This window comes from Scophthalmus maximus, chromosome 4, assembly GCF_022379125.1.
Source record: "Scophthalmus maximus strain ysfricsl-2021 chromosome 4, ASM2237912v1, whole genome shotgun sequence".
Classification (NCBI taxonomy): domain Eukaryota; kingdom Metazoa; phylum Chordata; class Actinopteri; order Pleuronectiformes; family Scophthalmidae; genus Scophthalmus; species Scophthalmus maximus.
Genome location: NC_061518.1, coordinates 7,853,070 through 7,865,831, shown reverse-complemented (window position 1 = coordinate 7,865,831; position 12,762 = coordinate 7,853,070). Strand labels below are relative to the sequence as shown.

Here is a 12,762-nt window from a genome sequence, read left to right as displayed (position 1 = left end):
GTCATGCTGTAACCCCCCAAAAAAGCTCATATCTAAATCGTTCTGCATTTGATGTGTGAAATATCATTAGAGCAAAACGTACTCGAGAATAAATGAAAAAGTATTGTATCCTCCGTCAGTATACCCTTACTGAATTACTGCTATCATGTACAAATTATACCAATTAAAACAATACCAGCTGGTAGTTTAAGCCATTGCCATAATATTCCTGTAAGGTAATTAAACATTATGTACGTTAAATATCTTGATGTGCAAAGTAAATATAGCTGTCAAATGAATGCTCTTTCAGTCTCTTGGTTCTCTTCATTTCAGCTTTTTAATGTGAATAGTTTTGGGTTTCTTTGCTCCTCTGACGGTAAAATAAATATCTTTGGTGTGTGTGTGGGCAAAACCAAAATGTCCTCTTGGAGTTTTTGGTAACGCGATCACCATTTTTCAACATTTTAATGGACCAAACAACTATAATAGATAATCGATAATGAGCAGCCCTACTCGGTTACATTCAATCGTTGGCTCTCTGCTCAGTGAAGCGTAACCTCTGGGTTCCTCCAATGATTTGAACCTGAAATGTTTAAAGTTGCAAGGTCCTCTTGAATTGAACGGTTGCATTAAATGCTTTGCAGGGAAAGATGCTTGAAAACTGGTTTATAATATGCATCATTCTCAGCCAATCTTAACCGTACAGGGAGAGAAACGCTGCGGTACAAAGGTTGTCTCACTATAATCGGCTGCAGCTGGGCTCGGCCCACTTTATTTCTACTGCTGGTGCTTCCTGCCGGGAAGAATTAGGCCAGCGATGTTTTGTTTCTTTCCTGCTCTCTTGGTAACAACACAATCAACCAGCCCCAGTGGTTAAACCCTGCTGGAGTACCCAGATGAAATCTAAGGCACCTCGTGTGTGTGTGTGTGTGTGTGTGTGTGTGTGTGTGTGTGTGTGTGTGTGTGTGTGTGTGTGTGTGTGTGTGTGTGTGTGTGTGTGTGTGTGTGTGTGTGTGTGTGTGTGTCATGGTGTTTTCCCTGGTTTCACTCCTCTCGGTCCACATCTGCCTCCTCCAGTTTGTTTCATGTCTTTTCTGCAGCCTCCTCTCTCTCCCCCGGTCTTTCCGTTCTCAGTTCTGATTTCACCATGTGCATCAAAACCACACACAGGCTTCCTTGTCCTCACCATCTTGAGACAAACTACCCCGTCCTTCCTCTCCGTTGCACCTTCATCCGCCCGCGCTCCTGAAGATTAACCGTCGCTCATCCCCCTCCTCACAAAGGGGTTGAGGGATGAGGTCTTCCCCTGTATCCCGGAGGCCTGTCAGGTGTTGTCGGGGGTTAGAAATAAAATACAACAACAACAACAACAGCAACAGCGCCACCGAGATAAGCAGCTCAACTCAACCCAACCGTCAGCTGACAGAAGCTTAATGCCTCTTAATTCAAGGTCGTGAATTCTTTTCTCTCTCCTGGAAAGGCCAATCAATCTTCTGCGTTGGCCGTTTCAGCAAAGACCAGGAAGTGCATAAGCCTACTTCAGAATATCCTCCAGTGGAAAGTGCTGAAATAACTTAAGAGTGTATGTAAATGTGACGACCCGCTCGGCCTCAGCCTTTTGCAGTGCGGTTGAATAAATTGCGGTTGAGACAAAGACTGCAACAGTTATCTGCCCCAACTTTGAGGCTGCTCATTCTGGCTCCTCGGTGTCAGAATGCGAGTCCATATTCAGACCAGAGTTGGGCAGAGCAGTCGATTCTAAAGTTAGATCACAAAGTGCCTTTATAAATAGGCGGCGGCTCTTGGGGACCTGCACATTGGGAGATTTACCTCCACTGCCAAAGTTACAGGGCGTCCTGACCGCTGACACCTGAACATTGGATCCTCTCGTTCTACTATGACATCAGGTCTACAAATTCGGCGTCGGTTAGAGATTCCTCACGGGGCAGCGAACACAACAGGCGGCTGTTTTCATCCACCAAACTTGGAAAGTAGACACAAACTTCCCTGGGTGCATTCACGTGAGGGCGCTCTGCAGCTTCGGAAGACCTCAAGAACAGGGGTCACACTTTTTTAAAGTCTGTCTTAAAAGAGCACACTCGCATCCCACCGTGCAGACTGAAAGAGTTTTGGTTTGCAGTAGTGATAGTTTCTGTGCATAACCGGCCACGAAGAGCCTTCCTAACGTATCTTTGGAATAAAATGTCCTCTTTAAAAACATATTACATCCTCCACTACAGCTCAGCAAGGAACCATCTCCCCCCAAAAAAACCCAGGACTGTGGATTTGGTTCCAATGAAATCACATTTCTCTCCAAAAGAAAAGTCAATCGCGATAGACGGGAGGAATTGTTACAGCAACCGGATTACAGTGAAAAATGTGAGCCTCGTTGTACGTAACTTTGGAGAAAATTGTGAGGTAAGTCGTAAGTCACATGAAGCAGACGAGATAAGATGTGATGATTAGATTTAATGAGATTTTTATTTCACTACCGTCTGTCGCCACGGTACCACTCGTGGTGGGAACCAGTGGGTTTCTCTCTGGCATATTGTCTAATAAGCCTCAAATTTACAATGTGAAAGGGCCTTAAGATATAAAGCGCTGTACAAATAAAATGGAATTGAGTAAACAATGGTGGCTCGCTGAGAGAAAGACATAATAAAAGCTCATTAATATATTAATATTAATGATAGTGTCAAGCATCCTGGTGAAGCACATTCATCGCGCGGTGACACTTAGCTGAAGTTTCCATAAGGAAGAAATGGAATGGACGCCTCAACATGACTTTCTTCATTTTGTATTTATTTATTTAGTGCAATCAAAATATCATAAATGGATTGTATTTATATAGCGCTTTTCTAGTCATATAGACCACTCAAAGCGCTTTACAGGAAAGTCACATTCACCCATTCACACAGCGCTGCTGTTTGCCACGCATTTTTCTGTCACATTCATACTCATTCATGCGCTGTCGGAAGAGCCGTCAGAGGCAAGTTAGGGTGAAGTGTCTTGCCCAAGGACACAACGGCATGTGTACTGGCGAGAAGTGGGATCGAACCGCCAACCTTCAGGTTGGTGGACGAACGACTCGGCGTCCTGAGCCACAGCCGCCCACTGTGCATGGAAGTACTTTATCTTGTAGTGAGAAGATAAAGTACCATATTTGCACAAAGCCACCGTCAAACTTACAATACAACTGCACAATTCTTGCTGCTCGAGTTAAACGAAAAACACAAGATCCTCCTCAGCAGGAGTCATCCGACACGCGTCACACGAAGGTCGGCTGACAGAAGAACGACACATTTAGATCGCGTCGTTTGACTTCCAAATGTGACCGGTTACACGAGCCCGCAAAAGAAATCTGGTATGTTGAGCCATATGACACGTTTCAGCCCGAATGCAATCCGTTGTTTCTCATTAGTTACTGTTCTGGGTCGGTGACAGTTATTTTCAGACAGATCTCGGGTTGTTGTTTTCTTTCAGGATACAATACGATTCTATCCAAAATGTGGTTGTGACCATATCGCTTTTCTGTTTAATTCTGATTTCAAAGGCGTTTGTTTGTGATCTGTCTCGTGTCGTTTGCCTGTGAGGGAAAAAAAAGACACAGCATCTCACTGAAGCTTTATCTTCATGCCTTGCGCTACTGTTTTATTAATTAATGTGTGGATGGATAAACTGTGATCACGGTGCTGTGCTCACATGAAAAGTGGACATTTTCACTGTACGCCAATAAAAAAAAACTACTCAACAAGTTCCCTACAGTAGCCAAGTGGGTTTTCATCACACGGAAAACAAAACTGGCAAACAGCTGTCTGACAGCAGTTTTTCTAATATAAAAGCGTTTGTCTTTAAGTTCACAAAGGTTTCGGACAGATTTGTTTTTCTGTGCAAAGAACTGAAGCAATTAACCAAAAGAAAAGAGCACCTGAATGTGGAGGGGCCGTACCGTCTGAGGCCTGATTTCTGACTCATTAATCACAAGTTGTCTTGCGAAACAGATCATCCAAAGGGAAACAAAAAAACTCATCTCAGGTGCTGGAATAATGTTTTCAGAGGATAATTTGCTGCACGGCAAAACAACGCCTACGCGTGTTCCGTTTGAGACTTCCCTTATGGAGGACGATCGTCGGCCTTGTGTTTTTCTTGTTCATTGTGTCGGGCGCCACGAAGAACTGGCCACTATAGTCAAGCACGTCCTGTGACCACGGATACTGGATCATGTGTTTTCTGTGCACGGTAGATGAATGGGTTTTTTCTCAAAGGGCCGCGGTGAGGAAGGGGAGGAGGACGCCCTTTGATATGAACGGATTAACATAGCCTGAGCATGAAAGTGGATTTGATTCATGCCAGAGAGAGAGAGAGAGCGAGAGGGAGAGGGAGAGGGAGAGCGTCGTGAGCCCCCCGAGGTGATTGTGTGATTCTTCCACCCCCGGTGACAGAAGGCGGGGTATCATCACGACACACCGAGTGCTGCGGCGCATTCGCTGGGAAGAAAGAGACACTGAAAGACTCGTGTTGTACACACAGCGGAGGCTCGAGGTGTTATTCTTTCCTCCCGGCTCGAGGACGGCACGTGACTCCATTGGAGACACCTTCGGCCTATCGAGTCGAACCGCAGGGGAACTTCAGACTGACGGAGGCAACAGGGGGATTTTTGTGAAATAAACACGGGGACTTCCTTTTCGATCGCTGTCTCGTTGTTCGTGTCTTGGTGATTGAGCAGACTTGATTTGCGAAACGGTCCCTGACGCCATAATGCGACTGGAACCCGAACATTCAAACATTCACATCTGCACCTCTGCACCTCTGCACCCTCTGGTCCCAGTGCGACCCTGCTCCACCTTCTGGTAAAACACCCAACTGTGAACTGCACAGTTGAGTGAGGGGCTTCTCGTGTAGGCCAAATGTAGACGTGTGCCATCTACAGGCAGCCAAGGCAACAGCTTCTCCAACTGTGACCCTTGGTCCTGACTGCATCTGGTAAAATGGCTCGGTGGCTTATGACAAGTATTATAAATCGAAATTAACCTCCGACTCTTTGTTAAATGTTGACAACATTTTCCTTCTTGCACATTCTCAAACTTGAATTTGTGAAAAACAGGTTGTCGCGTCACGAATTCACACATTCAGATGTGCGAGGGGGTTCATTTTGACTGTACATAAACGCAAGAGGTGACACACAACTGCAAAACTACTCGTCCTTAACAACGACTCACGTGACTCCATAGTTGGAGGCGAATATTGTGAGAGCTCACTCGGACACTTTGTCTTATGGGATTTAATTAAAAAAAAACAGAACACTTCCCATGGTCCTTGTGATAAAACATGTCCCAGTGCTGTGTCTAAATGTTGGCGACGGCACAAGCATTTCATTTTTCATTTAGATCACGGGCTGTGCCTCGAGGAATACAACTCATGAGTCACAGGCAGACTCCAACAGCGAGACACGTCAGACACAGCCAAGAAACAGGTAATTCAATACAACCCAGTGTCGCTGAGACAATATCACTGACCTCTCACTGCAGGGATCTGGTTGCCAGCCTACATATGGATTACCTATGGTGCGGCCCTGCATTCCAAATACACATTGTTTCAGGATCAGTTATTGAAACTGTTCTCAAATCATCACTGATCATTTTTAGAGCTGCCGCAGTTCGTGAGCTGATCAGTTGGTGGACTGATTGATCAGTTGGTGGACTGATTGATCAGTTGGTGGACTGATAGATCAGTTGGTGGACTGGCACCAAATTCATTGGCAATGTTGTCGATTGATGCCCAATCGTTGAGGTCACTGTTCACACGCGAACATGTTCTCAGAGGTCCAGCACTGACATCATCAGCTCGGCCTCTGGGAAACTGCGGGTCGAGGGCCGCAACTCACGATCGTTTTCGTAGACGGTTAATCCGGCGGTCGTTTTCTCGATCAATCGATTAGTTGTTTGGTCCATGAAATGTCATTGAATGGTGAAAACTGTCGACCGTGTTTCCAAGACGATGCTTCGTTTCGTCCACACACAAGATATTTAGCTTAGCTGTCGCAGAGGAGCAAAGAAAACAGAAAATATTCAACTTTAACTTTTTTTTTCATGATAACTACTTTGAGCCATTAATCAATTATGCAAAAATAGCTGGCGATTCATTTTAGTAATCGATTACTAATCGATTCGTCGATTAACAGTTGCAGCTCTAGCGGGTTGCATTTCTTCAAAACTCATTTTCGATAATAGTGATTGATAATTGCTTGATCGGTTTCAGAGGTAAGACCGTCGCTTCACTTGGTGATCTTTGCTTCTAAACGTCTCGCTAAATGTCAAGCAGGAAGAAAACCGAAGCATGTCATTAAAGTTGAACTTGGTCAACGTGTTGTGTGTTTGTACGGTTGCCAAGACACTGTTGTCTGGCTACAGGGAATTTAGTTCCAACAGCAGATTCTCATGTGTGTTATTTCACGGGAGAGCAGATCAACACGCGCACACACACACACACACACACACACACACACACACACACACACACACACACACACACACGTAAATGTACAGTACAGTGCACAAACACCCTGTGGGACAAGAGAAACACCTCGAGTGCACGACACTGTGTCGGGTTATCGCCTCCTTTCCTCATCAAAGACTAACGTGCAACGGGGAGGACTGTCTGGCACAGAGAGAAGTTCCATCTCTCGTCGCGTCACAGTGGCTTTCAGGTCAGAGCAGGGATGAAGGCGAAGGCTTTGTCGGTGAAGGAGTGCACCTGGATGTCAGAGGAGTGCCACCCAGTGGACGAGCTGGCCGGAGACGCCGGCAGGGACGGACTTTGTCTACCAAATATCTTCAAGAGCAAGAGAGTGAAGCCGCTCACCAGGAAGCACAGCGGCCCCACCCACCACATTTACCACACCGCCAGGGAGCTCCTGCTGGAGCTGCTGGACAGAGGAGCAGTGCGGCAGCTGATCAGGAGAGCCGCTGGCCCGAAGGCAGGAGCCAATCGCGCAGCATCATACGGCCCGGGCAGGGAGCAGAGCGCAGACGTCTCCGAGGAGGAGTACACCGAGGCGTTGACCTGGTTCTCTGTTGTCCTGCAGAGCGGCCTGTCAGCGGGCGACGGCTGCAGCCTCGGCTCCGAGCTGACCCTGAACCTGGACGGGTGGCAGGCTGTGCTGAAGAGAAACAGCTTCCAGGACAAACTCCTGTCACTCACCAGACTGGAGGACGGAGACAAGTTGGAAGCTCTCTCCGCCCTCTGTGGCCACCTAACCAGGCGCTGCCAGGCCCTGTACACGCCCGGTCAGAACCTGGCCGTGAAGAAGTACCGGCTCTCCTACCAGGAGGCTCCCTGCCCTCTCCACGCCGCCCTCCTCTGTGACCTGAGCTCGGGGTTCGTCTGCAACGTGCACCTGTACTGCCCAGAGCAGCTCCAGAGGCAGAGTAGGAAGCCTGTCGTGGGGCAGGTGGTCGAACACCTGCTGAGGCCTTTCTGCGGCCACAGGCACCTGGTTCAGCTGGACCGCTCCGCCTGGATGGAGGGCAGGGTCACGGACATCTTCTCCGGCTTCGGGGTCAAGGTCAACTTCGTTCCCACCGTTAAAAGGCCGGTCACGGACCCAACAGTCACCGACCCCGCGTCTCAACTCGTGGCCCACCTGCAGGGTTGGACCGGACCCGCCCTGCTTCCCCAGTCGGACCCCAAAGGATCGGCGGGGGGGGACGTGTTCCTGCCGGGCCTCTGGGCAACGCTGCACACGGTCTGCATCAACACGTTTGTGCTCCACTCTCTGCAGAGCCGGGGCTCCGGCAGGCGGGTGCAGCTGAGAGAGTTCACCAGGACCCTGGCCTCTCAGCTGGCCAAGGACGCCAGCGTCACCGTGCCCGTTTTGCCTCAACTAAACAGCAACTCACACCACGAGACGAGCGTCGCAAATCTCCCTGAGCAAAGGTTCGTCCCACCGTGTCAAATCCACAGCCCTCACAATGTTAGGTGTTTGAAAAAGCAATGAATACTTTTTTTTATAAAAGATCATAGTGGTGAAACAATGATAACCTTCAACTTTTTGAAAGCATTTGATCTCTTTAATTTAAATTAATTTCATTGAAAAAGAATTCAGTTCAAATTCATCCACAACAATCACATTCCCTCATGATGGTGGACATGTTTTCATTTAATGAAGAGTATTCTATCGGGGTAAACTGGGTTGATATTTTTAATATTACAGCTGTGACCAATGATTATTTCCATAAAGAATTAAAATGCCACTTATTCTTTCAATAATTAGCTTATTTGTTAGGTCAATATTTCTGAAAATAGTAAGCCCATCACAAAACGCATTTCAAATGCACATTTGACATTTTTACTTGGTAAATTACTTAAAGCTACAGTGTGTAAAATTTAGAAAAACTTATTCACAGAAATATAATATATTGTACATAACTATGTGTTCAGATATGTATAATCACCTGCAACATCGTCAACTTTGAATGAGTTAAATAACGTTCCATGAGGTGGACCCGACCTCTGTGTGAGTCGCCATGTTTGCTACGTCGTGTTGAACACGCTTGTTGCACAAAACGTAAATGGAACCAGAGGTGCGCCGGCATAAAGTGTCCCCTGTTGGTCGCTCAGATGGTTGCGGTTTGCAACGTCACCACCAGATGCCGCCAGAAAATTACAAAAATGACACACGTGGGGTCTTAAACAGTAAATCATTAACATTTTTTTTTAACATGTTGTGACTATATTTAAACCGGAATACAGAGATGGATACGTGTTCTGCTCTGTCACTCTTCTTACAGGACACACACAGAAATTGAGAAAGCGAGGGGGAACGCGCCCGGTGTGTGTGGTTTGGACAACTCCGGAAACTCCTGCTACTTAAACGCTGTGCTCCAGTGTCTGTGCTCCACCGTGCCCCTGGTGGAGCACCTTCTCAGTCAGGACACCCGCAGAGAGCTGGCAAGGTCCGGACCGTCCACCGTCTCTCCGACACACCTTGTCATCGGCCATGTTCCCCCCCTGCTGGTCTGACCACCTCTCGTTTCGTGCAGGTGTAAGTGCCGCGTGGCCGACGTGTTTGTCCGGCTGCTGGAGGAGATGTGGACGGGAAGGAGCTCCAGTTGTGCCCCCGTGGAGGCCCGATCGGTGCTGTGCTCCGTCCTCCCCCAGTTCAACAACTACTCCCAGCAGGACGCCCAGGAACTCCTGCTCTTCTTCCTCAACGCACTGCATGACAACCTCAAGAAGGTGCAGCGGCCTCCATCTCGCCTGCACCCTCCACTCCTCTCCGTGGCAACTCGCAGAGGGAGTAAATCTGCATGTGCGTGTGTGTTCACAAGGTGGCGAAGCGCCAGACGCGCTCCCCCAACGGGCGGCCGAGACGAGACCACAGGAGAAACTGTGACGCCGCGGCAGGACGCTCCACCATCGTCTCGCGTCTGTTCGAGGGCCAGCTGAGTTACGTGACCCTCTGCGTGCACTGCGACCTCCAGACACACAGCACACAGTCCTTCACCGTACTGTCCCTCGCCATTCCAACAGACGTCATCAAGTGCTCCATGCAGGTACCTTTTCTTCTTTCTTTTTTTTTTTTTACATCTGCCGGTTGTTTGAAGTTCCCATTTCACGCCTTGACAACCTCACCCAGACTGTAATGTAATGCATGTCCTATTTTGAATATTTCATAGCCTTGGCCTTATTTGTCTGTTCGCTCCTCACCTCCGTTCCGTCTCTGCGTGGAGCAGGAGTGCCTGTCGCTGTTCTTCGAGCAGACGGTCCTGACCGGGGGAGAGAGGATGCTGTGCTCGGTGTGCGGGCTGAGGAGAGAGACGGCGGTCCTGACTCGTTTGGACAAGCCGCCCGAGATCCTAATTCTGCACCTGAAACGGTGGGTGGAAACACGTGACCTGGGTAGTGACCTGTGAAGTTTAACCCTCAATCATGTTAGATTGATGAATGCTGAGTTGTCGTCAATCAATGCAGCAGATTCAACAATCTAAATCTCAACTTCATAGCTGGTCCGGTCATAGATCCTCGTGAGCAGGTGATTTTTGAGATGTGAATGCTGAAATTTTTAGTCAAAAAGGTTTTGTTCTCGACCTAGAAAACGGCAGTTATCAGTACTATCCAACTCAAACATCATTCAGTGTGCGTCTTGCAGTTGAGCCCTACTACGATAATCAATCCGTCGTCGAATTAGCTGTGAAACAGAGGCTTTGATCAGGCAGTTCATTATTACATTTTTCTTGCTCCAAGTAGAAATCTGATGGAGAGATTAGGCTCTGTTCTCATCAGTGACAAACTTCCTTTTCAATGCTCACAAATATCATTGCAGGCTTTAGAAATGTGTCATGCCATTATTGCGTGATAATATATATTAGAATAAGAGAAGGAGCAGAGTTTGATCAACTAAAAACATTGAGTATCAGTTTTGTGGACAAAACCCATTTAATTGACAGACAATTAAATAATACAAAAAAAATATAGAAAAATGAATATGTGGGTTCAAGTGATTACCCACAAAACATCAAAGGGGCCTTTAGTATGTATTAATATGGAGTAACAGACCTTCACTGTAAATAAGGTGTAAGTGCATCAATTCAGTCATCCATTCTTTATGCATCAACATGAGTTATGTATTCCATTATAAAAAAAAGACTACAGCATCTAAAATAAACTGGAAGGAATATTGCGGGCATTTTTAGGTCTCATCTTAAACTGGATGCGACCTTCGTCTCCCGTGTAGGTTCGGTTGTAAGGGGAAGAACCAGGTGAAGTTGAGGACCAACGTCGTTTTCCCCATGAAGCTCGACCTCTCTCCGTTTCTGTCCAGCTCCGTACAGAACACCTCACACTCTTCATACCACCTCTACGCTGTCGTGGTGAGTAGACACACACTCGTATCAGGAGGCCTACTTGCTAGATTTAGCGTTGAAACTGTTTAGTATGTGGCTGCTAATTTGATGCATTAAAGTCAATTATAAGCCAATAACGTTTGGAAGGTATATTTAGACATGTATATATATATATATATATATATATATATATATATATATATACACATTTTACACTTTGTTGCTGCCCCATTGTAATATTGGCAGATGTAATAGCCTCATTGACAATTAGACAGTCTTTTTTTTATTAAGATAGGTTCTCCACCATGGTAACAGCTGATACAATTTTGAAAGGCATTCAAAACCGGATCTAGATCCTTGGGATTTTTTTTTAAGGATTCCTCACCATTGCTAGATGGCAAACTTTGACATTTTAAGTCATATTTTAGAAAATACATAACATGTTGTGGTGGTTAGAGCGATCGCGTCACAGCAAGAAGTTTCAGGGTTCGAATCTCTCAAACCAATCAGGGCCTCTCGTCCAATGTCAGCTGGTAATGGCTCTATTGTGTCACAGCATGGGAATGAATCTTCGCTACAATTCAATTCATGGCTTTCCAAACAATGGGGTTTTGAGCTTATCCACAATTTCTGTCTTTTCTTTCCTCCTGATTTAAAATAAAATTACAACTGAACCCTCTCCTTCTCTAGAACCACGCAGGTCACCTGAACATGGGTCACTACACGGCTCTGTGCCACAACGCCCTGACCCGGACGTGGCATTGTTTTGACGACTCTGCGGTCAGAGAGGTGCAGGACGGCCTGGTGCAGTCTCCAAACGCCTACCTGCTGTTCTACAGCCGCAAGCCTTTCCAAAAGCCAGGGATCCACGGACTCTGAGCTCCTCTACCTACAGGCCAAAAGACGACTTTACAACTCTGTGTACATTATTTTTTCATCATCTCTCCCCATCATAATTAATGCAGATTTACAACGTCTTCATCAATAGATCCGGTTGGGCTAAATCTGTGATGCATCTGGTTTCTCCATACCTGTACATCGAATAAAGTCGATCTACCACTGACGTGTGTTCTACCACAAATTAATGTTTTTGTCCCATTACCATAGGAACACAAGATAGACTTGGCTTCAGCCTGTCACAGCACTTTATGGCAACACAGTGGAAACATCTTAAAAATGCATTCACAAACACAAAGAGTGATTTGAAGCAGTTTTAATAAATATTCATATGAGTTGTTTTGGGATTAATATAATCGTTATATCTGAAACAACATTTCTTTAGAGTATCAAGAAATAAAATCAACAGGTACAAGAGAAAAAAGAAAAAACATTTATGGATTGCGCTAGGCAACAAAACAGTAGGAAGTAGAGAGTCAACTCCTCCTGACACCTCAGATCTCGGGTCTGAAGACAAAATAAAAATAATCAGTATACTACTCTATGCTTGCTCTCGTCAGTCAGTCGGTCCGACAGCAAATCTTAAAACTCGTGAATGAGTGAAATAGGTCTCATGTCTTCATATTCTCCCGGGTCTAAAAGCGCACACACAAAATTAATCTGTTAAATCAAAATCCAGCCAGTGTTATTTCAAAACTAGCATCACTGGTACAAGCCAAAGGAAGATGCCAACTTATCCCAGTAACATTTCCTCTATATAGTTTCTGTGTTTGAATATAATAATGTGAAGAGTTACTGTAAGTGTGTTTATATTCTACAAAAAACTTCATAGCAGGTGTTTTTAAATAATTGTCATTATCAGTATCATGTTAAAGCATTCGGAGTCGGGTATTAATGTTAAACAACATGTTAAAGGTGACACATTATGCTCATATTCAGGTTCCTAATTTATATTTGTGTTACCACTTGAAAAGGTTTACACGCTCTAATGTTCAGAAAAGGCATCAGTGTTCTCACACTGCCCGTTCCAACTGTGACATCA

At 46.0% G+C, this 12,762-nt stretch overlaps 1 protein-coding gene across 1 annotated transcript; it reads left to right on the top strand.

Annotated features, from left to right (window-relative positions):
* Positions 1–6,487: 6,487 nt before the first annotated feature.
* On the top strand, positions 6,488–11,904 carry LOC118302274. Its single transcript, XM_035628300.2, has 7 exons — positions 6,488–7,914; positions 8,769–8,933; positions 9,021–9,216; positions 9,309–9,533; positions 9,714–9,856; positions 10,715–10,850; positions 11,514–11,904. Exons 1-7 carry the CDS (start codon positions 6,698–6,700, stop codon positions 11,700–11,702), a joined length of 2,271 nt encoding a protein of 756 aa, XP_035484193.2. The 5' UTR covers positions 6,488–6,697; the 3' UTR covers positions 11,703–11,904.
* Positions 11,905–12,762: the final 858 nt, after the last annotated feature.